This window comes from Labrus mixtus, chromosome 15, assembly GCF_963584025.1.
Source record: "Labrus mixtus chromosome 15, fLabMix1.1, whole genome shotgun sequence".
NCBI lineage: Eukaryota > Metazoa > Chordata > Actinopteri > Labriformes > Labridae > Labrus > Labrus mixtus.
In genome coordinates this window covers 10,007,999-10,032,144 of record NC_083626.1, presented here as the reverse complement: position 1 = coordinate 10,032,144, position 24,146 = coordinate 10,007,999, and the positions used below count along the sequence as shown (strand labels likewise).

General features: G+C 43.1%; 3 protein-coding genes across 3 annotated transcripts; 2 read left to right on the top strand and 1 right to left on the bottom strand.

The window, feature by feature from the left end:
* The first annotated feature begins 2,073 nt into the window (after positions 1 to 2,073).
* Positions 2,074 to 7,542, top strand: pex10 (peroxisomal biogenesis factor 10). Its single transcript, XM_061057875.1, has 6 exons — positions 2,074 to 2,588; positions 3,799 to 3,879; positions 3,964 to 4,376; positions 5,186 to 5,352; positions 6,420 to 6,555; positions 7,216 to 7,542. Exons 1-6 carry the CDS (start codon positions 2,477 to 2,479, stop codon positions 7,282 to 7,284), a joined length of 978 nt encoding a protein of 325 aa, XP_060913858.1. The 5' UTR covers positions 2,074 to 2,476; the 3' UTR covers positions 7,285 to 7,542.
* Positions 7,543 to 10,543: 3,001 nt separating this feature from the next.
* Positions 10,544 to 13,206, bottom strand: LOC132990365 (uncharacterized). Its single transcript, XM_061058601.1, has 4 exons — positions 12,860 to 13,206; positions 12,720 to 12,770; positions 11,735 to 11,926; positions 10,544 to 11,303 (listed from the first exon to the last, which is right to left on the bottom strand). Exons 1-4 carry the CDS (start codon positions 12,957 to 12,959, stop codon positions 10,909 to 10,911), a joined length of 738 nt encoding a protein of 245 aa, XP_060914584.1. The 5' UTR covers positions 12,960 to 13,206; the 3' UTR covers positions 10,544 to 10,908.
* A 770-nt stretch (positions 13,207 to 13,976) lies between these two features.
* On the top strand, positions 13,977 to 23,838 carry renbp (renin binding protein). The gene is made up of 11 exons (XM_061058003.1): positions 13,977 to 14,130; positions 15,296 to 15,401; positions 15,621 to 15,696; positions 16,870 to 16,945; positions 18,339 to 18,520; positions 19,314 to 19,541; positions 19,782 to 19,863; positions 20,720 to 20,895; positions 21,247 to 21,378; positions 21,563 to 21,650; positions 22,413 to 23,838. Exons 2-11 carry the CDS (start codon positions 15,301 to 15,303, stop codon positions 22,484 to 22,486), a joined length of 1,215 nt encoding a protein of 404 aa, XP_060913986.1. The 5' UTR covers positions 13,977 to 14,130; positions 15,296 to 15,300; the 3' UTR covers positions 22,487 to 23,838.
* Positions 23,839 to 24,146: the final 308 nt, after the last annotated feature.

The window sequence follows — 24,146 nt, the reverse complement described above, 5'->3', positions numbered from 1 at the left end:
CCTGTTGAATCCCAGCCTCTCCCGTCTGCTTGTTAGTGGTTTAGTCCAAACAGCAGAGTGCCTCCCTCACCATCCACCTTCCATCTGCAACAAGTAAAAAGTAGATCCTGAGTTTAAGGAGGAGGAAAAGAAAAGAACCCCCGCCCCCCCGGCTCCTCCCCTCGACGGGTGCAAAGTTCAACTTCCTGGTGTGCAGGACGGAGCGGCACGCTGTCCAAGGGTTGATGTGAGTGCTGAGGAAAGTAAAAGGACAGGAGTGGGCTTATAATGGGATGTTCTCTGCAGCGGTTATTGTACACCTCGCTGGCTCAGGGAGCAGCACTGAGGAGACAAAGAAACTGGTTCTGCAACTTCACCAGATCAGAGCAGAGCAGTAGGAGCTTTCAATGAGTCAATGAATGAATGCACTTAACCCACTCACACAGACAAGGAGCTGCCGTGTAGCAACATGTACATGCAGCAGGGGAACATCAGGGCTGCTGTGTGGAGACATTGTTGCAGCCATTACGACAAGGAAGTAGTGGAGGTGTAGATGAAGGGTGTGAACCTGGGAAGGGAGTCAAATAAAAACTAATAGACTGTGAGATGATTTAATATGATTCACTTACAATCAGATGTAAATAACAAATGCAGCCAGCAGAATTTCTGTGTGAAATTTCATGTTTGTTAATAAAAAAAAAAGCAAACAGAGTTTAATGAAGCAGAAAACCGATGAATGAAATGTGAAAACAGCAACTACTACATGGAGTGGAACGTGTGAATGATCCAGATCCAGAACAACATCTCTGAGGTGAGGAGTCAAAATGTAAGAATGATTAAGGGCTGAGGCAACTTTTAAACTCAGTACTTTACAAAACAAGAACAAAAAGACAACGGTGTCTTCTATTACTGAAATAAAATGATCTTAAAAGTTGTATTTCTACAAAAAAAAAAAAAAAAAAGAACAGTCTTCTGATTTGAATACAAAAAGCTCCAAAACTAAGTAAAAAAACTGAGCAGTAGCTCAGTCTGTAGGGACTTGGGTTGGGAACCGGAGGATCACCGGCTCAAGTCCCGGTGTGAACCAAATATGAAAGTTGATCTGGTAGCTGGAGAGGTGCCAGATCACTTCCTGAGCACTGCCGAGGTGCCCCTGAGCAAGGCACCAAACCCCCTACCCACCACCAGCTCAGGAGCGCCTGCTGGCGGGGAAGCTTCATCACTCTGACATCTCTCCATTAGTGCATGTCCATAGGATCCTGTTTGTGCGTGTGTATATTTCAGCCTGTGTGTGTTGCATGACTTACAGAGTGTAAAAACAGAATTTCCCCTTGCAGGATCAATAAAGTAAATCTTAATCTTAAATTATTGAGGCGCACAGTGGCACAGTGGTTGGTGGGCAGCCCAGGTTCAGGTCTGACCTGTGGCTCATATCCCGCATGTCATTCCTCACTCTCTCTCTATCCACTGTCCTGTCTCCATAAAGGCTCACAAAATAAGGCCCAAAAAGCTGTTATTAATTTCATGATGTATTAATTCAAACTTTACTGTGCTGTATTGTTTATATTTTAATAGATTCAATATATTTGTAGGTGTAAACAATGTGAATCTTCTTCCTCTTGTTTTTATTTCTATTAGTAATACTTTAATTGCTCTTGTCTTTCGAGGTCTTGTAACATTTTAATTTCCCAATAGGGAACTAATAAAGATTAATTTTATTATAAACACAAGGTCCATATCATCATAAAACACAAAATATATATAATTAAAGTGAAAGACAAAAATATCACAACAGGGAATAAAATCATTACAGCTATAAGTATGATTAAAAAGTGTGAAGACAATTTATCCGCCAGATTAAACACCTTGTGTCAGTGTGGGCTAATATATTAATAATCTACTCGTTAATTAGACCATAAGGTGTCTAAGTACTGCATAAAACATATATTAAAACATAAACATGGCATATTAATACATTAAAAGCTATAACCCTTTATGAAATATTCACTGATCTCACTATCTTTATTGTGCTTGTAATTCCTCCTCCTGCCACTGCCAGTGAGTGGCGCTGTGACTCACCGGGCTGATTATCAGTCCGTTTCATTCGTTGTCAGGGGAACAACTTCCGCTGCTTCCTGGTGTTTGCTAGCTGCAGTTATTTTTAAACTACAAATGAGGAATATTATTCCATATTTCGACAGAAAGCGACTGAAATGCACATTTCGTTTTAGATAATTGTTTCCGTGAGTTTATTGTTTTTTTGCTTGGTTATTTTGGCGCTGACTGTTAGCTAAATTGAGCATTTATCAGTTTGTAGGCTAACGAAAAGGACTACAGGACTACAGTACTGACGTCCTGCTGTGTGGATAAGGACTTTTTATCCAAAGTTTTTTCTCTCTGTCAGACTTTGGCCTCTTGATATTAATATTTTATCATGAACATATCTTCCTTTTTAATACATTAGAGTCGGAAATCGTCTCTCTAATGTCCGCTGAAGATGCCCTTAGCTCCTGCTAATCAGTCTCAGTTGATTCGCTCGAGTCAGAAGGACGAATTTTATCAAACCTTCCTGAGAAACAACGCCAACGAAACTTTTCAGACTCTTGCTGGTGAGTTTTTAAAACGACAAACTCTAAGAAATATTTTTTTATTTTTTTTCTTAAAGATGCGTACTTTACTTTTGCATGCTCTCCACCTGCTGTGCCCCTCACCTGTAGATCAAGATTCACCTGGGGGGTTTCCCTGACATGTTAGGCTCGTGCATTACCTGACCAGTTAATGGGTTTCACAGTTATATAAAGTTGATATAAGGGTTGTCATGATACTTCAATTTCGATACTGTACTAAATCAAATCAAACGATATCGATACCTGTGTTTTTATACAGCTGCAACAAAAAGTCACTGACAATAGTTTCAATTATCAAAAATTGCAGATACAAACGGTGATAATTGTACCCATAGACGTTGCCAACTTATTTTAGCAATTTAGACAGGTGTGCGGGTGTTTGTACGGTGGCCTTGAAGGTAGACTGCCTGAGTATTTCATGAAAAAAAAATACATATTGGAAAAAAATGTAGCCAGACATCCCAAAACATTTCACTTACTGCCAAAAAATATTTCAACTTCTATGAAAAGTACTATAACTTCTGCCCAAAAAATATTTTACCTCCTGCAAACATATTTCATTATCTGCAACAATAATTTCAGGAACCAGAAAGGGTAATGCTATACTAATGGTTTCTTAGGAGATATTTATCTTAGGGCTTTTATGCCCCTACCTGGATAGGACAGTGGCAAGAGTAAGGAGAGAGAGTGAGGGATGACGTGCAGGAAAGGAGCCCCAGGTCAGACTTGAACCGGGGCTTCCTGCTAGGAGGACTATAACATCAGTGCACATGGGGTGTGACCTACCCGCTAGACCATCGGTACCCCGCACTCTTTGATATTTGTCCATTTATCACTCTTTGTATCATCATCGTAACGTTGAGCAATGCTATCACACATTGACTACTGGTCTTATGACACACAGACCTAGTTTGTGGTAAAGAGTAGCTGTGTGATGTTGAGATATAATAATCATGGTAATGTTATGCAGAGAGACAGGTGTGGAAGTTTAAGGTAAAAAGAAATGAGCTCCTTATCATCAAAATGAAAGCTTATTTTTGTGTGTTAAAGTAAAGAAGCAACTGTTTGCTCTTCTTGAACCACCTTGTCTTTGCATGAAATGTAACACCTGATGGTAATATTTAAGTTTGTTGAATGTATTTCTCTCTCTCTCTCTCTCTCTCTCTCTCCCTCTCTCTCTCTCTGTGTGTAGGATCGAAACGATGGCTGGACTGGAGGAGAGAGATAGAGCTGCTGTCAGACCTTGCATACTACGGTTTAACAACATTCTCAGGTACTTGTTGACAATAACCAGCAGGAAATCATATTCTCTTCACATGTGTTTTACTACTTTTCTTTGGTTGAATCTCCTCTCCAGGTTTTCAAACTCTGGGAGAAGAGTATGTCAACATCGTCCAGGTGGATCCCACTAAACGTCGGATCCCGTCCCGGGCCAGACGAAGCCTCTTAGTCCTCTGTCACGCCTTCTTCCCTTACCTCCTGGACAAGGTCCTGATGTGCCTGGAGAACGAGCTGGAAGCTGGGCAAGAGAGCGCCGGTGGTGTCAGTCGGCGGCAGGCGGCGTCCTGGAGGTGGAGCTTGGAGTCGTGGCTGAAGAAGTGGATGCAGCACGCCGTGGGGCTGCTTTCAGAGCCGCAGAGGAAGGCGTGTGTGCCGGTGGTTTTTGTCCTCCAGCAGAGTCTGACCCTCCTGCACCGCCTGCATGTGGCGCTGTTCTACGTCAGCGGCTCCTTCTATCACCTGTCCAAGAGAGCGGCTGGTATCAGCTATGTAGGTGATCATTTACATGCTTCTCAAACATCGTACATACTAGATGATTAAACCCCTCTTAAACATTGTTTCTAAAGAAGACATTAATGTATGCAAATAAATAAGTAGACCAAGTCGTACACTGACGTATTTAACCACGCCTGCATTCATCATTTAGAGGAAGACAGGTTATACACACATCTAGGTGCACACAATGGCAGCCAAAGAAAAAAATTTGAAACCAGATGTTTAATTGTGGCGTTTCAAATGGTGGAAAAGGTTTGCAGTTTTGCCTCTTTTGGCCTTAACTTTACAGAGCAGGCTGCTCGGTTTTAGTTTAAGTTTGCCTTTTTTTATTATATTTATATTGAGGAAAGTGATATCGCTATAGTTATCGTTTGATTACCCAGGTCTGTGTGTGATGCTAAAACTCCTGTAGTCTGAGCCAGGCTTTAGACCTCTCTTTGGAGTTACAGGATGTTTAAATCCCCTCCTCTTCTGTGGCTTAAAAAGTACCTGAAGAAGATCTCTGGCTGAACGCTGTCGTTTAATTAACTTATTTTGTAGCTTTGAGTTAGTGTGAGGGCACATCTGTCTTCTCTTCGCTCTAAACATCAGGAGACATGTCTGTAAGTAAAGGAGCATGTGATCTGAACAGCTGTTGCTCCTTTGTTTCTGCCATTTTGCTGTCACGAGGCAATGGATGGCAGTTTGTTAAATATGTAGCGAGGGGGTGTTAGAGATTTGTCTGTAGGGCTGAACTTTATGAGAAAACTCTGACGTCGTATTCTGAATAATTTTCTGTGTTTTTTTTCTGTTTGTGTGTTTAGCTGCGTGTGATTGGGCGGGACGGCGATGACGCGACCATCAGCAGCAGCTACCGGCTGTTGGGAGCCGTGTCCCTCCTCCAGCTGCTCATCACTGTGTGTCTGCAGCTCAACAACTTCAGGCAGAGACAGAGAGCCAGACAGGAGTGGAAGCTCTACAGAAACCTCAGGTACTGAACCAGAACTAGACCCAGACCTGAAGACGAGGCTGTATTGATTCATGAAGCTGTCGATGTAAACCACCATCTCTAGCTTGTCTTTTGGAGAATTTCCATGTTTCATCCTTGGTTGTTTTTTTTACATATTTTGGAGTCTGAGTCAGTCATGAGGTCAAAATGTCACAGAGTGCTCCAGTAGAAAGCTTAATCTGGCAGACCCCGAACCTGCAGGAATGGCATATGTTACGAAAAAGAAATTCTGACAGCATTACAGAAACGATTCCTACAGAGATAAGATGTTTTTTTAAATGAACAAGATGCTTCTCTGAGACCAAAAACAACGTGGGCACTCACTTTACAGCCACCATACTGGGAAAAAATAGCAATTGTATCTTTCCAAACACTCGATTTATCCGTCAAAAACTGACTGGATTGCTCAGTTTTTCAGGTTAATTGCATAACTGAGGCGTTTTAACTTGTTAACTTGGATCCAACAATACAATAATACACAAACATACTTCCCAATGGAGGCAGAGTCAGATGGACAAATCCCAATCAGAAAAACTTTATTAATCTTTTGGGAGGAATTTGGGCATTACAATAGCTACTACACGCGTCTAAAGATGTACGATATCAAATCCAAGCATTAAGAAACACAATCTAAGTATTAAGATATAAGGAAGAAAAATGCAAATGTAAAATATGTGTACATTAAAAAACAACAATATATAGATAGAATAAAGAGGAACAATTGGGAAACAGGACAACGTTTGTGTCAGGAACATCCTGGTGCAGCCACGTTTCAGTGAAGCATGCTGCACTCCACTTACAGAAGTTTTTAGATACTAATCAAACAGGAGTAATAAAGAGGAGCAGATTAAACATGAATAAGGAGCGACTCTAACAGGAAGTTTTAGGCCACTGAGCCTGCAGCACAAACCTCTTTATAAGTTAACGTTATTAAGGTAATTTTACTCCCTTTGTTTTCACCACCTGCGGTTAAATAAAGGAGTGCTTTAAGAACAAACGACATGCACAGGTAGAGTTTAACGCTGACTCCGTGAACTGTGTGTCTCCAGTCCTCAGCGCACACAGAGCTCCGGCTCCAGAGCAGCTCGCTGCATCCTCTGTCTGGAGGAGAGGAGACACTCCACCTCCACCCCCTGTGGACACCTCTTCTGCTGGGAGTGCATCACCGAGTGGTGCAACACCAAGGTCAGTCTGAGGTCACCACCCTCACAGATCATCCTGTTTTTGATCTGCTGTCGTTCCAGACACTACAGAGCTGCAAAGATTAAGAAGTCAATAGAAAATTATTCACTTAATATTTTGGTAATTGATTAACCGTTAAGGCTGCACATTTCCTGTTTCAATCTTCATCAGATGGGAGCCTCTCTCTGTGTGGAGTCTGCATGTTCTCCCACAGTCCCACAGGGATTAAACTGCTTTATGTTTACCTTTTAAGAGTCTTCTCGAAGTGGGAGACCTGGGTTCAAATCCGACATGTGGCTCCTTCCCCACATGTCGTTCCCCTCTCTCTCTCTCTCTCTCTCTCTCTCTCTCTCTCTCTCTCAATCCCAGATTTCTGACTCTATCCATTGTCCTAGCTTTCTAATGAAGTCTCAAAAAGCCCAAAAAATCAATCTGAGAAAAGTCTTTCTGATGCGATCTTGCAGAGAATCTCTTCTGTGTTTCAGAGGGAAATATTCTGAGGAGACCATGGTGACAGTTTAAACGCCTTTTACCCCAAACTATATAAAAGATATGTACAGAGGAAAAGCCAGTTTTCTAGATTGTAAACATTGGTAGGTGTGAATTTGTCCGCAGCTGTCAGTGTGTACTCCAACATAATATGTGTGTGTTTGTTTCTTACAGGCGGAGTGTCCTCTGTGTCGGGAGAAGTTCCAGCCTCACAGACTGGTTTACCTCAGGAACTACAGCTAGACCTGCAGAGTCTGATCTCACACATACACACACACACACACACACACACACACACACACACACGCTGCTCCTAAATGTGGAAACATAAACAGCCAACATACCATCGTGCTCTTTGATTCATTTTCCCGTTTAATTACCGCTTCAGATGTCGAGGACGAGCTGTTGATAGAGAATAAACTTTTTGATTGTATCAGTCAGTTCATGTAAATAATGGGTTTAACTTAATTAAAGATTTAATTAAAACATATGCTAATAAAATCTTGGATCTGTTATCTGTTTAGTGTTTAAGGAATGTGACAGATATTAAGATTTTTTACAACCTCAGCACCTACAGATGATTATGTTTAGTCATTCACTCTCTTGATTCAAAATAAGGTCTAGACAGGTTTATCATTTGTTCTTGTACCACCTCAGGCTCCAAATATCTCTGGAGATCTCTGCACACGCCCTTAAACTGGCTGTACAAATCCCAATCAGAGAAAGGAAACCTCCACTGTCTCCTCAAAGCTAGATGACGCTCTGCTGGTGATTGATGCATGGCTTCTTTTCCCAGATAAGCTCCGCCTCCTGAGGCCTGACAAAGTCTGCCAAAGAGTGTAAGAGATTAATGGTCACATATCCTCCTCCTCTTCAGTTTAAATAAATCTCAGAGCTCCTCAAAACATGTATGTGAAGTTTCTTGTTCTAAATCCACTCTGATCCTGTATTTGATCATGTCTATAAACCCCTCTATTTCAGCCCTGCTCAGAACAGGCTGTTTCTGTGTCTGTACCTTTAAATATGTAAATGAGCTGTGTCTGACCACGCCCCCTCTCTGGAAGGGCTTGGGTGTCTCAGGCTTTCTCGCTCCATGTCCTATTGTTTACGGTGAGAAGGCAGACTCAGAGGGCAGAACAAACACCTAGCTGTGGGAGTGTCACCCACCTGGAGGAGGGGCTACTGCCCTTTGTGATGTCATGAAGGGTAAATCTCCAAACGGCCTGTTTGAGCACACATTTTCTGAAAAGTGGAGCAGGCTAAAGATGGAGAGGATGGACTTTTCTCATCATTGGGGGGTTTGTAGACAGACTAGAGACACATATTAGTGTTAGAGGAACATGGGGAAGTGGATTTTAGAGAATATGTGACCTTTAACTTAAAGGCAAAACTGTCATGATAGCGTTGGTCTTGTTGCTTTGATTTTTTTCCCAAAATGCATGTGTGAAAGCGTCTTTAGTTCGTCGGTCAAAAGCTCATTCATTCAGATGTCTGCAGGCGCTTCAGGAAACACACACAGAAGGAAGGAAGGAGAACAAAAGTTGGCAGCACATTCACATTTTTTTTGTACAGATTTCTGTTGATGCTCTCCAGTGATATATGGTGATGATGTCAGTCAAATGTCTGGGTCTATAATCAAAGGCTTTTAAGCCTCCCAAAAGACAACAGCGCTACAGAAGGCTGCTGCTGTCCGGACGTCTCTGAGCGTCTCCACAGACCAGCTGTAAACACACCCTCAGTGTGTGTTTAACATCTGCTCGTTGATGTTTAGTGACGTTTTATCTCGATGAAAAATCCTGTCAGTGAGATCTCAGATAGATAAACTCTGCCATCACATTTCGATCGAGGCTGATTTCGTTAATCTCTTTGCAAATTTTATCATCCTGGAGAAATGTTTTAAAATAGATGCAGGAGTTTCATTCAGTGCGACTTGGGTTCGAATCTGACCTGACTGACTGAACCGGTGAATATAAAGGTGAGAATGTTCTAAAGTGTTTACGGTGAGCACATCCTGCAGACTCGCCTGAAACTAGCAGATGTTCTTTCTAGGAACTTTTGGATCCAAAACTGAACAAATGAATGACTTTCTGGAGCTTCCTCTCAGCCCACACCAGCTGACAGCACTCAGAAGAGTTTACATCCAAACCCTCAGTCACAACACGCTGGTGGCAGACTCTATCTCTGTCCCTCTCTCTCTCCTGTTGACACGCAGGCCATTCACTTTCTCTGCTGTCCTCTTGGATAATCAGGTTTTCTCTCCATGGAGGGAAACTTCCTGGCAGAGGGAGCAGACAGATGCTGCCGGCTGAGCTCTGCTCCCTCAGCTCAGTCAGGTCTGTTACAAACATGAGATGATGGCTCTCAGCATCAACAGGGGGGCGTTCAGCGGTGTCAAACGTTCAATTACACCCTGAAAATATGAAAACTTTTTATTCTACTTTCTACCATTGTCTTCTGAAGTTGTCTCAGTTTGTGATATTTTCTGATACCTACCAGGTGTTTTAAAATGACAGAATCTCCATTATTTGAACGATTGATCGTGTCGAAAGGAGCTGAAGCTTTAAACTATTTAAAGATTTTCAGTCATTTTCAACCCAAGCTGCTACATGCGAGTGATTCAAATTCACAGGTCGGCAAATTCTGACGTTTCTCGCTTTATTTTTGTGTCTTTTAAAAATATAGAAACAACAGTTATGTCTCTTACAAACAGAGAGCAGTGGAGGTGACACTGTCTAAAATGAAAAAGACTCATGGATACAAAAACGTTGTTGGAGTATTTGTGTGATTCAGACCGTGTGCAGGAGATCGCCTGCAGGTTTGGCTGATTCTAAAAAGGTATCACCCGACAGTGGATGCCTTGGACTTCTTTTTTGTTGCTGTGGTATCAAAACCGGTATTGATATGGTTTGATTTCATTAGTGTCATGTCTGAGTTTAATATTCTTTGAATGTGTGAACCCTATCTTCACAGAGGAAGCTGTCGATGGTTTAAACTGCTGAAGAGCTCCATCTAGTGGACAGAAACAGAACAAGTCTGTGAAACACAAACGTGGATTTTTTTTGTTTTGCTGCAAATATTTCAGCGTTGGCTTGCATCCATTAGAACAGGGGTTCCCGAACGTTTTGACCCCTCGACCCCTGAAATAGGGTGCTAGAGACTGAGGACCCCTTATGTCCCCGGAGGTGGTCAAAACATTTACCGCTGTGTGCACAGACACGCACTAATACGCCTATCCAAGAACACACCAGCCGAAACATCCTAACATTATTAAAGTTATTTTATTGTAAGAGTAAGTCGTTTTTCATTTTTCTATGTTTTCGGATGGAATTTTGCAACCCCCCCTCTCAGTGTCCTGTGACCCACCAGGGGGTCCCAACCCTCACTTTGGGAACCACTGCATTACAATGTATCTATTAGTGAAACAAAATACATCAAATAAAAAGTCATGTAACTGATATTTATGGATTGAAATCAGCTCAGCGTGACCAGAAAAGAGACCTTAGGAGCTCTCTTAATGGCTAAGATGCTTTGTGAATAACTTTACAAAGATCTAGTACAAACTTTTAGGAGAAATTCTTAGAAAATGTCCTGATTCTAAGGATTTTCTTAGAATTTTGTCACTAGGAGCAACACTTAGTATTAAGGAGGCTTTGTGAATACGGCCCCTGTTTCCCAACACGAGTCAGAGCTGTGAAGGAAGGAAGGAAGTTTTAAAATCTTGATTTCTCTTTATTTCTCAAATAGCTTGAAGCAAGGCTGCATGTTCCTCTACAAGACTAAGTGACCATCTGAAGGTTTTTAATGTGATGTTCAATGTCTCTGAGATGTCTCTAGTATGTAGCTCAGTTCAGGCTGTGATCATCTTCTTCATTTTCTATTTCCATATATCCAGGTGACGATGAGCAAAGTGTTTCCTGACGCCACTAACACCAGCGTGGTGGTCCAGAAAGCAAACAGGTACAGCATCCTGTCACAGTGCAGCGCTGCAGCCTCCACATGAAGTCTCTGTGCTGCGTTCACGTGCTCTCTGTTTGTCTGAGTGCTGCTGTTCCTGCTGACAGACAAACTCTGAATGAGCTGCATTAAAGTCTGGTTGTTGTTGTTGTTGGTCATCCCGGTCAGGGTGAGATTTGGACGGCTCTGATTCAGGTTCTGATCCGAGGAGGAGTCAGGCTCGTTGTCAGCTGCAGACGGAGCAAAGATGCTGCTGTTGGAGCTCTTGGTGTAGTTAGGGGGATACATAGAATAAATCAGGTAACTACCTGTGGAGGGAAAGACAAAACAACCATGTCATCGAGAAAATGGAAAAAGTTTGTAAAATCTGCAACAGATCATGATATGGAACTTGATTTTCCTCTTTAATTCCACAACCAAAAATCTAAATTATGCAGAGTTGCATCATTCCCTCAAACAGGAATAGTCACCTGCTGTGAGGTGCATGTATGCCAGCCAATTCATCAGTTTCGGGGACAAACCTCCTGAGATTCTCTTGACATTTTCAGGAGTTCTGCGCATATGTGAAAATAGTTTAAGACTTTGCAGCCAGTGAAGCTGCCCCCTGCTGGCCTTTAGAAAGAATACAGATTGAGGGTTTTCTGCATGGACTTCTCTTTTGTAGCGAGAGGCTTTAGGTCCTCTTCTTCTGTCTGTGATGTCTGAGAATGATAGTGATGCACAGAGTCTCCAGCCTCACCGTAGAGGATCCATACGAAGGCGAACAGGACCAGGCTGAGGAGGCACACAGTCCAGATCCGACTGTGCGGTGCAGCCGGACAGAAGAGCTTGTGCAGAGCTAGACCCATCAGCAGCACGGCCACGATCCCACACACCATCAAATACACGGGGATAAGTGGAGCAGCTGGACACTCGTGCAGGTACATCACACCTGTTCACATAAAGACTGCAGAGCTGATACTGGAAAATAAAGCTTACATTTATTCATGCCCAAATGGACTTACAAGACGCTGTCACTAATATTAGTAAAAGGGTCTTAAAGGTCAGTCAGTGAGATGTGTAGAGAGTGAAATGATAAAGTGATCTTACTATATGATCAGACATTAAGGAAACATGTTATGTTGAAGTGCTGGCTTCTCTGACAACAATGCAGCAGCCAGTATGTCCTCCTTCTAACTTTAGATTCTGCTCCTGAATGCTCTGGATTTGTTTGGACCAGAGAAGGTAGGCGCTTTTAAGACACACCCCCACGCGGCCGTTTTGGACGCCCCTCTGTTTGTCAGATATGAGAGCAGTTATCAGGTCAAACCAACAGGTGTTGCAGCGATGGAAGCGGGCAAGAGAAGTGGTTCAGATAGAAGTGATTGTACCCGACCTAAAAAGCCTCTGCATGTTTCTAATAAGCTCCACGAGCAGAAACGTGCTCAAACTAGGATCAATATTGGAGATGCTTTTGAAAAATGGAGAGAGGTTAGAACACAGAAAGGTTTACAGACCCATGCAGAGCTGGATAAACACTGAAGCTTCAGTGTCCACCACATGGCAACCTGCATGAGCATCGACTCTAGAAAGGAGGGGGGGGGGAGACAGCGCTCTACAATGTTTAGAATTTGGACTGCAGTACTAATTTTAAACACTAGGGGTCAGAGTTACATATTGCTCCTTTAAATTACATTTAAAAAAACTTTAAGATGCTTAAAACAGTACAAATCGGCCTCACTTACCTACAGTTATCTCAGCGATCGGGAAAACTAAAACGAGGAGAGAGGTGCATCCTGAAGGAGGAAATACAAACGGTTTAGGTTCAATGTTTAAATATGTAGTAGCTCAACTTTTTTGGGGTTCATTATATGAAATAACTTACCTGCAATTAACGCAGTAGCACTTAGAAAGTTACACAAACAGACGTAGCGGAGGTGTGGCGACATTTTGTCCAGGCTGAAAGAGAAAGAGGTATGCTCCATCAGGACAGGTGAACACAGAACGAGTCAGTTTGATCCTTTATTTCTTTATGAGATAAAAATAAAGAAGAGTTAAATGTGAGGAGTATCTCACCGTCCGTCTTCTCCTCGATCTGTTGAAGTAACTGAGTGTCAGCATCAAGGTTGTTGGCCAACTCTGCATGTCTCAACTCTTCAGTGTGTCGGTAAAGAAACACCCCGGGAGGGAACATGTAACACAGGATTTTCCTCTGTTGAGTCAATATCACAATATTACTGCAATACTGCAATACAACTTCTAAAACTATGATGCTAAGTGACAGGAACCACAAAACCTCCACGACCCATATTCACAAACATCCTGAGAATCCTCTCAGAGACCTCCTCACAGAGCTTAAAAAAAATCCTTGCAAGGATTATTAGCTTCTGAGTGATTGAGGAACTATCTCAGAGCGACTCTGAGCAAGACAGAAACTTTGTGAGGAGGCGTGGTCCACCCTGTTGCTAGGTTAACATAGGAGGCGGACACATCTGGCTGCAGATGTTCTCCCTGATGTGTTTACAATGGTGAGCAAACTTGATGAATATTTGCTGTTTACATTTTTTATATTTTGATGTTTATAATAGTGTGTCTTTATTCTATCTGCTTTATTATAATCCGGTTGAGAGACAACAGACTTTACCACTGATCCACAGCCGTCCTGACAAACAACACAAATCAACACATTTCATCATATTGATTTAGATTCTTTGGTTTCTCTGTTGAGATTGTTCCTTTAATTTGATGTTTTACCACACATAGCACCCAAAGTCCAGAAGTCCATCATGATATGAAGTGTGTGTGTGTGTGAGTCAGGATTGAGGTCAGTGTGTTTGTTTCTTGTTATTATGTAGGAGTGTTTTATTCTCCTGACCTCTGTCCTGCAGGATCTTTAAAACACTCAAGTCTTCTTTATTTCTGCCACATGCGCACATTCCTGATTTTGATAGGAGAGGACATTAAGCAGTCCTCTGATCCGCTTCCCACTTCCTCTCCACCCCCCCCCCCCCCCCCCCCCCCCCCCCAAACACACGCACCAGCTGAGCACAGGATCACATGACGGCTCGTCGACACACTCGGTACCCGCAGAGTGAGCTCTGCTGCCGGGGTCCGCTCTCTACTTCTGCACGGTCTCAGGGAAACAGGAACCAGAAGGTAAACACAGTTTTATTTACAGTCTGTCTCTGCTCCGTTTTCTCTCTTTATATGAAAATAAAAACTGAATCCGAACGACAGGCTGCTCCGTTTCCGTTACACAATGTGCACCGTCAGCAGGATTAGTTTTCCACGCAGCTTCATCAACATCACACATGATTGATTATTAATGTTTCTGATTTTTAAAGATGCACTAAGTTAACGCAGTTACATGATGGTTATCCGGTTTAACGTTCAGCCTTCAACATTAAAGTTAAATCCAATAAACACATTCAGAGCTGTTTATTTCTCCCTGGAGGAGTGAGCTGATTTCATCATTCATCCAACTGAAAGAAGTCAAAATGACAAAATATTCGATTGTAGGTGTGTTGTAGGTCCAGGGAAATCTTAATGTGATGTATTAAAGTCAGAATTCAGATTATGCAGAAGTATGCACAGAGTCATTTTACATCACATGTCTGAGTATGAACATATAAAGTATAGGAAGTGTTTTTTGTCTGTTGGGGGCCTAGGAAAATAATTATTTGTCGGCCCCTCCCACCAGCCTTCATCACCATCATGCCTGCCAGTGTCCGACTCTTACTCGTCTTCCTTTTTTCCTCTCCTGCTGTATCGATGGACACTTCCTCTTCATTTTCCTTCAGAGACTTTTCTTTCACAAACTTTGGTTTTCACAGAAACAATGCTGCTACGCCGAGCGGGGCAAGGACAGTGAGCGCTGTCAGACGGGGGCCCCTTAGGGAGTTTTCATACTGTCATTGGAAAATGTGCACATTTTGAGCCACTGCTGTAGTGTCAATTTTGTCAGCCCTCGAGGCCCCCCCACTGAGCAGCTGACTGTCTTGCCTGTGGACAAGCAGCGCCTCTGTGTGGGGGTCCCAGGCAAAAATCACTTGGGGGGCCTCTAACCAGCGTTCAATACCATCAAATCTGCCAGCGTCCAGACGCTTCATCCTTTTACTATTTTATCCGGTATCTTTGTTCCCTCCTGTAGACGGATTATTCCTCTTCATCTTGTGAGTGCTGTCCAACGGGGCCTCTTTCGGAGGGTTTTCTACTGTCATTGCACATTGTGGGCTCCTGCTTTGGTTTAAGTTTGTGAGCTGATAATAACCTCGATCAGAACTTTTATTAGAAACTTTATTCCTGTTGTTTATTTGGTCAGGAGGAATGTCTGCGGTGACGCTGAACGAGTGGAGAGCGAGGATTCGCACAGAGCTGGACAGCGTGGTCGACTTCTGGCTGAAATACTCTCACGACACTGTTCATGGGTAATGTAGTCTCTCTTCAATGTTAGGACTCTCAACAAGCTCGAAAAACAGTTTTACACATCACATTCAGACGGCGGCGGTCTTCCTGTGAGGTCACGCTCTGGATGTGAAGGGTCAGTTCTGTAACTGAGCGCTGTGTGTCAGGTTTAGAATTAGAGCTATGTAATGTGTGTGAGTCTGTTTCCTGTTGATGATCTGAATGTCTGTTTCCTGTTTCAGAGGCTTCTTCACGTGCCTGGGGAAGGACGGGACGGTTTACGACGAGCTGAAGTACGTCTGGCTGCAGGGGAGACAGGTACGACTCTTCAGTGTGACTTTAACTGAAGTCGTAGTTATTCCTGATCAACAAACAAAATTCAAACAAACTCAAAATAAAACCAAACACTGAGGCGGACAGGAAGTGGATCTCACGGTATCACACATGATGGCGTCCGTTTGTTCTCTTCTCTTTCTGCGTCCTAACTACCTGCTCAAATATGAAACTTTAATTGGTTCACAAACGCACCGTTTCCACCAAGCGGTCCGGTTTGGTACTATAAACCCTGATCCTGCTTGCTTTTCCACAAACAACCTTACTGTACTCTGGCCAGTGTAGCCAGCCGATAAGTTCAACGAAGAAGAAGAACGAGACACAGCTAACAAAGGGCGACAACGGAGGACGCCCGGCAGAGGTCGTCACCTCCGAGGTCATCCATGGGGGCGGAGCTTCGTGTTGACAAAAGTCACAGGACACATCAACAGCATTGAAATGAACCACTGGATATTTAAAGATGGTGCGTTTTGTGTTTGTCCTTTATTACAGCAGTCACACTGCAGCGTGTCTAGCTCAGTGCTTCCCAAAGTGTGGGCCGCGGCCCCCTGGTGGGCCGTGTGGGTACTGCAGGTGGGCAGCGAAAAGCCCTCCACCAATTGTAAAAATAAAAGAAATATCACAATAATGATGATTTACCATGAGTCAACCCTTTAAGGGATTAGTAAGGCCTGTCATGACTATTCATGGACATATTGTTTAGTAAACCTTTGTGTCTATCTTGCCATAATATTATGTTGTAATGTCCAATAATTTTACCGTTACTGAAAGTTATAGATGTAGTCATAAAAAAAAAATTATAATGGGCCCCGGAGTAATTTTGTATTTCAAAGCGGGCCGCGGCAGTCTTAAGTTTGGGAAAGGCTGGTCTAGCGCCACCGTTTAGGTTCAGATTGGTACGCTTGGCACCCCAACAGAAAAGTAGAAAGAAAGAAGTACGACAAGGATCGGTTATTTTGGTTCGACTAACAACTTCTGACAGTGGAAACGCTCAGAAATGCGTAGCATAGCGAGCGGAACTGAACCGGACTGCTTATTGGAAACACAGCTAAACTGCACAGTTCAAATGTAGCCACACATCTTAACAAAATACCAACACACTTGAAAATGTTAAATTTGTGTTAATAGATGGAACTTTGCGCCTCGTGTCTCTCACAGGTGTGGATGTATTGTCGTCTGTACAGAACCATGGATCGATTCCACAGGCCCGACATCCTAGAAGCAGCAAAGGCCGGTGAGTGTGAACGTGACGCAGGACGACGACTGACGCAGTGAGGCGCCTGCTGAATGAGACGGAACAAAGAGAGCAGTGTTCAGTTAGGAAGTCTGTGATGGTGAGGGAAAAGAGCGTCTTCTGTTTAGTCACGGCTGCATCGTTTGAGGATTTTAAAATAGCTTTTACCGTTAAAGCCTGAGTGAGCGAGGAGAAGGTAAATAACACCTCCAATAGAACAAAAGACTCTTTTATAGACCAGAGATACATGCACATTTTTACATTTTTTATATAAATTAATTTAGTTTGATAGCAAAAATCTGCAGCCTGTTTGTTTAATCTGCTCAATAAGGAGCAGACCAAAAGCATAATCTGCAGGGCTTTGAAAACTTCCTGAATCCTCCATCACTGAAGAGTACGACCCAGCGCCCCTGCTGCCTGTGCCTGACCCACTCTCTTTATAACAGCTGAGCCGAAAGACGAGCCCAGCATCCTGAACCTTCAAGACCACATCCCAAACAGCGTTTCAGATGTTTCATGTGACATAGCTACACCTGAGCCTTCAGCTGACTGTGAGACTGAACTACAGATGTGTTTTTGTGTGATCTCACACATTAACCCTCGACTGTGTCTGTCCAACAGATGGTGCAGCGCAGTGTTTGTTTTCTGAAGTGATTAATGACAGCCATGATGGCCGTGTTGTCTCTGCTCTGTCTGATAATCATTACAGACCTGCTGCAAAGTGCTCAACAAATCGCCACTGATCCGCAAACTTCCACATGTTCAGGTTCTAAGAAAAAAACAGGCGTTCACTTTAACCAGCGTTTAATTATTAATGGAAGCTTTTAGAAGGGGTGTTACAGGAAAAACCTGACAAAGGTAGTAACAAAAACAAAAACACAAATAAAAGCACAAAGACGAACCAAACTAAGATCTACTGTTGTTCATCTTTTACATTTAGTTTTTTTAGATTTAATTTGGGGATTTTTGAGCCTTTATAGTAAAGACAGGACTGTGGATAGATCTGGAAATCAGAGAGAGAGAGAGAGAGTGGGGAATGACCTGCAGGAAAGGAGCCACAGGTGGGATTTGAACCCAGGCCACTCGCTTGGAAGACTACAGCCTCCGTACATGGGGGGTGTGCACTAACCACTAGGCTACCAGTGCCCCAGCATTTTTCACATTTAAGGAAAATTCCAAAATGTTGGATTTCTAAACCCAAACTGTAGATTAGATTTGTTTTTTAGACTCAGTTATTGGTCAGAGGTTTTTATTTTTTTTGTCACCTCTGAAACAAAACAACGTGCTGTTCCTCCCTCACCTCTAAGTAACACCTCTAACATGTTTATTCTGTCATTGCTGATATAAATAAGTCTAACTATTTGTAATATTAGATTTTCTGTTTGTCTCTCAGGAGGATCCTTCCTCAGAAAGTTTGCCCGTGTCTCCGGCAGCGGCAGCGACCCGTGGAAATGTGCCTTCTGTTTAACCAGAGACGGTCGAGCAGTGAAAATTCAGAGGACGATTTTCAGCGAGTGTTTCTACATCATGGCCATGGACGAGCTGAGCCGGGTCACCGAGGACAAGGACATGCAGGTACACACATGACTATATCTAGTATTAGACCAATGAGAGGAACTGTTGTTATTTCCTCCACTAGTTATTTTCTCTGCTCGGCCTCTGAAATCCTGACTGCTGCATCGATACCCTCAAAGGACTGGTGAATAGTTATCGTCCTAACTGTGTGGTGAAGCTCCTACTCTTTTTTTTTCTCAGGCCAATTTTTCACATTTAACCATCCTGAGGAATATGGTAATAAAAGTCTGAATCCCTAAAAAGTCCAGTCTGATAAAAAGTCTCCATCACTCGACAAAATCTGTAAGCAGTCGGTACTTTGCTGCATTTTTGATTTGCAAGAAGGGATCTGTTTGGATTTCTGCTGATGGTGCATGAACAGAAAAAGATGTTGAGAGTCACCAAGCTTCCTTTTTTGTGCACATTTGGATCCTAGTTCCTCAAAAGAAGTCCCAGATTTCAGTGTGTATGTTCAGAGACGACGGCATCGACCTCAATCAACCTCAGCACTCTTCGTTGCTCCCTGTAAGGAGTCCCGCTGGTTCCTGTATTTAGACGGTGAGAGAAGTGAAGAATAAAAAAACAGAGGGGTTTGGGGAGGGGAGGGATGTGAAAGCAGAGTCAGAGGAGTGAGAGCGAGTACGACGTGCTTAAATACGTTTGAAATGGAAACTGGTAGTTTTTGTTTGTTATTCAAAAAACGATCTAAAGATTCATCCTCTTGGGACAGGAAATAAAAAAATCCTGCTGGCAATCCATCCAATCAAAATGATGGACAGTCTGACCGGTCGCTCTCTGTCCTAATGTTCTGCAGCTGGAGGCGGAGCAGATGATGGAGCAGCTGATCTTCTGGGTTCGGGAGGACTCGTCGGGTCTGGGCCGGCCGCAGCTCCCCGGAGACGTTCCCACCAACAGCATGGCGGTTCCCATGATGCTCCTGTGCCTGGTGCAGCAGCTGACTGAAGGGCGGGGGCCGGAGGCGGAGCTGAAGTACCGAGAGCTGAGCAGCTGGTGTGTGGAACAGATCCTACAACATGTCCAGGTGCGTTCAGGTAACACACGTCTAAATCAAACGTATCTTAAGGTCAAGTCGGTAAGTTAGGCATTTAATTCTTTCCAGAGAGTTTGTTGTTGTTGGTCGATAAATCTCCGGGGTGAGCTGCATGTGTGACCACGAACAACCAAATTCCCGCCCAAATGAACAGAATTGTTTCCGGTCTCTTCTGTGATCAAAGATTCTGAATATAAAACTTTCCATTTCTTCTTCTGTAACTCGACACAGAGAGACGGCACGGCTATTTTAGAGAACGTGTCGGTGGAGGGAGGAGAGATACCAGGCTGCCAGGGCCGCCTGCAGAACCCAGGTACACACACACACACAGAGACACACACACACACACAGAGACACACACACAGAGACACACACACACAGACACACACACACACACACACAGAGACACACACACACACACAGACACACACACACACACACACACACACACACACACACACAGAGACACACACACACACACACAGACACACACACACACAGAGACACACACACACACAGAGACACACACACACACACACACACACACACACGCAGAGACACACAGAGACACACACACACACACACACACACACACACACACACACACACACACACACACACACACACACACACACACACAGAGACACACACACACACACACACAGAGACACACACACACACACAGAGACACACACACACACACACACACACACACACACACACACAGAGACACACAGAGACACACACACACACACACACACAGAGACACACAGACACACACACACACAGAGACACACACACACACAGACACACACACACACGCACGCACACACACACACAGAGACACACAGAGACACACACACACACACACACACACACACACACACACACAGACACACACAGACACACGCACACACACACACACACACAGAGACACACACATACACACACACACACACACACAGAGACACACAGAGACACACACACACACACCCACACACACACACACACACAGACACACACACACACACACACAGACACACACACACACACACACGCACACGCACACGCACACACACACAGACACACACACACACACACACACACACACAGGGGAAGCTTGACTTGTTTCCTCGCTTCCCTCCGGTCTCACTCTCACGCTGACTCAGGCCACGCTCTGGAGGCCGGCTGGTTCCTGCTGCAGGTCAGCGCACAGCGAGGGGATGGCGAGCTCCAGCAGACCGCCATCAACAAGTTCGTGGAGCTTCCTTATGAGTGCGGCTGGGATAAAGAGCACGGAGGCCTCTTGTACTTCCTGGATGTGGACGGTCACTGCCCCACGCATGTGAGAACTCACCGTGTTTAGATACTAAGACTGAGACAGGAGCTACTGTCCGTCATGATACCAGATTGTTTACCTTGTGATAATCAAACAATCAGGATTTCTGTTTCCACATCACAGCAGCACAAATAGAAGCCCTGGGCATCCAGTGTCGGTTCATTTCTGTTGTTATGCTCTCTCTGTTTCCCTCGTAGCAGCTTTGGGTTAAAAATATTTCATGACTCAAAATCTGAAGTTTGTTAAGCTTAGCTACGACTTAATTGATCCTTGAGTAAAAGTAACAAAGTCTGGAACATTTTGAAATCCTTAAGCAGACTGCAGTGTGATGTATCCCTGGTGTGTTTTCTTGCTCAGTTGGAGTGGAGCATGAAGCTGTGGTGGCCTCACTGTGAAGCTCTCATCGCCTTCCTGATGGCCTACAAACAAACCAAGAGGCCGGAGCTGCTCCAGAGATTCTCTCAACTTTATGAATACACCTTCAGTCACGTGAGTTTCTGTTTCATCTCATTTGTTTTTTTCTTTTTTAAAAGTGAGATGGGCCACGGTTAGAGCTCAGAGCTGACAGCGAGCACTCTGGGTAATAATCGTAGATGTTTTTGCAGCGTGCTTCTCTTCTCTCTGCTCCTTTGAAAACACACACCTGATCTGTTCCTCTCTGACTGTGTTGCAGTTTCCTGATCCTGAGGGGGGCGAGTGGTTTGGATATTTGACACGAGAAGGGAAAGTAGCTCTGGATTTCAAAGGAGGCCCCTTTAAAGGTAAGAACTCACCTGATCTACATGAAGGATTCACTGAATCATCTCAGGGTGTTTCAGTCCGTTTTGATCGTTATAATTTAAAAGGAACAGAGATCTTTAATAAACCGAGATTCAGAACCAAATCGAGGGAACGTTGTTTTACTGTAAAAGAAAATCTTTAGTTTCTCTGTTGAGAAACTAAAGATTTCCTTTTACAGTAATCAAAATCAAACATGATATTTAAAATAAAAATTAAATAATTAATTAAATTATGATGGGGCTCACAGTGGCTGTGTTTGCCTGCAGCCAACTTATTTTTATTTTTATTGTTTTTGAATTAAGTGGGTTTTTTTTTTAATTATAATTAATCCTTTGTGAAAGAGGGGCAGATATTATAAGATTATTCTTCTTTCTGCCCCTTTTCATTCAAAATTTGAGATTTTATGTTTGTTTGTTTGAATGAAATAAATAAAATAAATAAGATAAATAAATCATGAAGACATGTCTTTGTAAAAATCAAACGAGAGCAAGATTTATGTGAACAAGCAGACACGGTCGCTTTATATTTCATTATTTTCTGCTGTGCTGCTTGTCCTTTTATTAGGATGATATATAAACAAATGAAACAACCAACGAGTTCATTCATTTATTAATGAGGAGAGGAACACAGGTTAGCCTACACCTGGTGTGGTTTTTAGCTCCTTCTCTTCAGCCTTCATAAGAGTTGTGTTTTTGACTTTCTGCCTGTGGGTCTGAAATCTGTGATGGTCTCCTCTCCTTCAGGTCTCTTTCACGTCCCTCGCTGCCTCTACATGTGTGAGCGTCTTCTGGATGAGCTGCTGGCTAACGACGAGTGACGCTCTGACATGGAGGTTATAAAAATAATGATCTCATCTGAATCTGTTCCATGGGTAAAAAAAAGCATAATTGCACTAATTCTCAAACATTCAGTGACTGGGAGACGTTTGTTAAAGCGACATTACACCATCAAACTGTCCGTCAGTGGCTCTCTGCATCATGTGATCTTTGTGAGTCTTATTTTTTTTATCTTTGCGCTCACCTGACGTCCTGCTCGTTGACTGAAAGTCCAGATTAGAAGAGACAAGACATAAGAGACGTAAGCCATTTTCACATCTGCACTCCTGGAAATGTCTGGAGTATTTCTCTCCTGATGTTTGTTCACACATGCACCTCACAGCAGGAGACTAACCCTGTCGGATGGGAGTGGGTGAGGGAGGTGGGGGTGGGGGTGGGGGTTACCTAAGGCAGGACATAAAGCTGGAGGAGAAACTCTGGGTGAAGTCAGAGAGAAACATTCAGCTGTTTGTGTTCATGCAGCTCCTCCTGAAAACTTCAAGAGTTTTTCAGGAGTTTTGTGCAGGTGTGAAGAAGGCTTTAGAATATCCTCATATAAGAGTCCTTAATCAGAGGTGATAAATATTCTATCTCTTGTCAGTTTAGATTTCCTGCTTTATTTGGCCGGGTGTCTGTGAACGATTAAAGGAGACCCTGACAGTCAAAAGGAGAATCTACAAACTCCACACACACAAACTATTTATCACGCAGGGAGAACTGAGGGACTTTGTTGTTGTGAGGTGATCGGTTCAATACCAAAGCGCTCTCCTTTGCTCTCTCACTACAAAAAGGAAGCAAATGTTTTATTGTTTTATATCTCCATGTGCCTTTAAGCAGCACCCTGAGCCTTTTAAAGAGCGTGGATCTTCACATCCGATGCATTCCATTTTGTTATTTGCTATCAAAGGGAAAAATTAAAGCTGCTTAGTGTTCATGATGCTTGGCATGTGCAGACTTAAGTCCAGCGTACACTGTACGGTTGTATAGAATAGTGATCGGCCATCGTGCCTCAGTACACACTGCGCGACTAACAACGCACAATCAAGCCAAAATTCAGCCTGAATGCAAATCTGTTGTACGACCTTGGCAATAGGGCTGGAATCATAAAGTGACCGCCCGGCTTTATTGACATGCTTGGAATGTGCAGATTAACATTACAGTAGATTTTATTAATGCTTTCTTATATTACAGCTGATAGTACACGTCATGTGATGATAACAATTGTTTTATTGATTTATTTTGTCATTAAACAATCAAGTATTAAATATGTCAGATAATCAAAATACTTTTTAACCCTCTTGTAAAGCTGCAGCTTCCAGAAGCAGAATTTGACTAATAAAACATATTATCAAACTGTTTGATTCTCTCTGTGATGTTTTTTTCTCTGGGTTATCTCAAACAATGTTTCTGATATTATTTGGTTTATTTAATTAATGTATTATAACAAATTAAATCGTGGCCATGCAGAGGCTTATTCTCACATGAACTAAATAAATGATATCAAGGAGGTGTTGTGGTGTCATGTCAAGGTCGGCTTTAACTTTAAGTCGCCACCAGGGGTCACTGTTGTTTGAGTTTGAAGCTCGAGGCTACACTCTAGAGCTGCTCAAGTGGAAGAAGAAAGCTCCAGAAAGATACACGGCTTCACCTGCTCATCACTAC

Bases quoted from the DNA above. Each gene is read 5' to 3' on its own strand.
- pex10 (XM_061057875.1), top strand. From the start codon at position 2,477: ATGCCCTTAGCTCCTGCTAATCAGTCTCAGTTGATTCGCTCGAGTCAG. The intron at 2,589-3,798 runs GTGAGTTTTTAA...CTCTGTGTGTAG, and splicing joins AACTTTTCAGACTCTTGCTG to GATCGAAACGATGGCTGGAC. The intron at 4,377-5,185 runs GTAGGTGATCAT...TTGTGTGTTTAG, and splicing joins GAGCGGCTGGTATCAGCTAT to CTGCGTGTGATTGGGCGGGA.
- LOC132990365 (XM_061058601.1), bottom strand. From the start codon at position 12,959: ATGGAGCATACCTCTTTCTCTTTCAGCCTGGACAAAATGTCGCCACAC. The intron at 12,771-12,859 runs GTAAGTTATTTC...TTCCTCCTTCAG, and splicing joins TGCTACTGCGTTAATTGCAG to GATGCACCTCTCTCCTCGTT. The intron at 11,304-11,734 runs GTGAGGCTGGAG...TTCCCTCCACAG, and splicing joins CTTCGTATGGATCCTCTACG to GTAGTTACCTGATTTATTCT.
- renbp (XM_061058003.1), top strand. From the start codon at position 15,301: ATGTCTGCGGTGACGCTGAACGAGTGGAGAGCGAGGATTCGCACAGAG. The intron at 19,542-19,781 runs GTGCGTTCAGGT...AACTCGACACAG, and splicing joins AGATCCTACAACATGTCCAG to AGAGACGGCACGGCTATTTT. The intron at 21,651-22,412 runs GTAAGAACTCAC...CCTCTCCTTCAG, and splicing joins CAAAGGAGGCCCCTTTAAAG to GTCTCTTTCACGTCCCTCGC.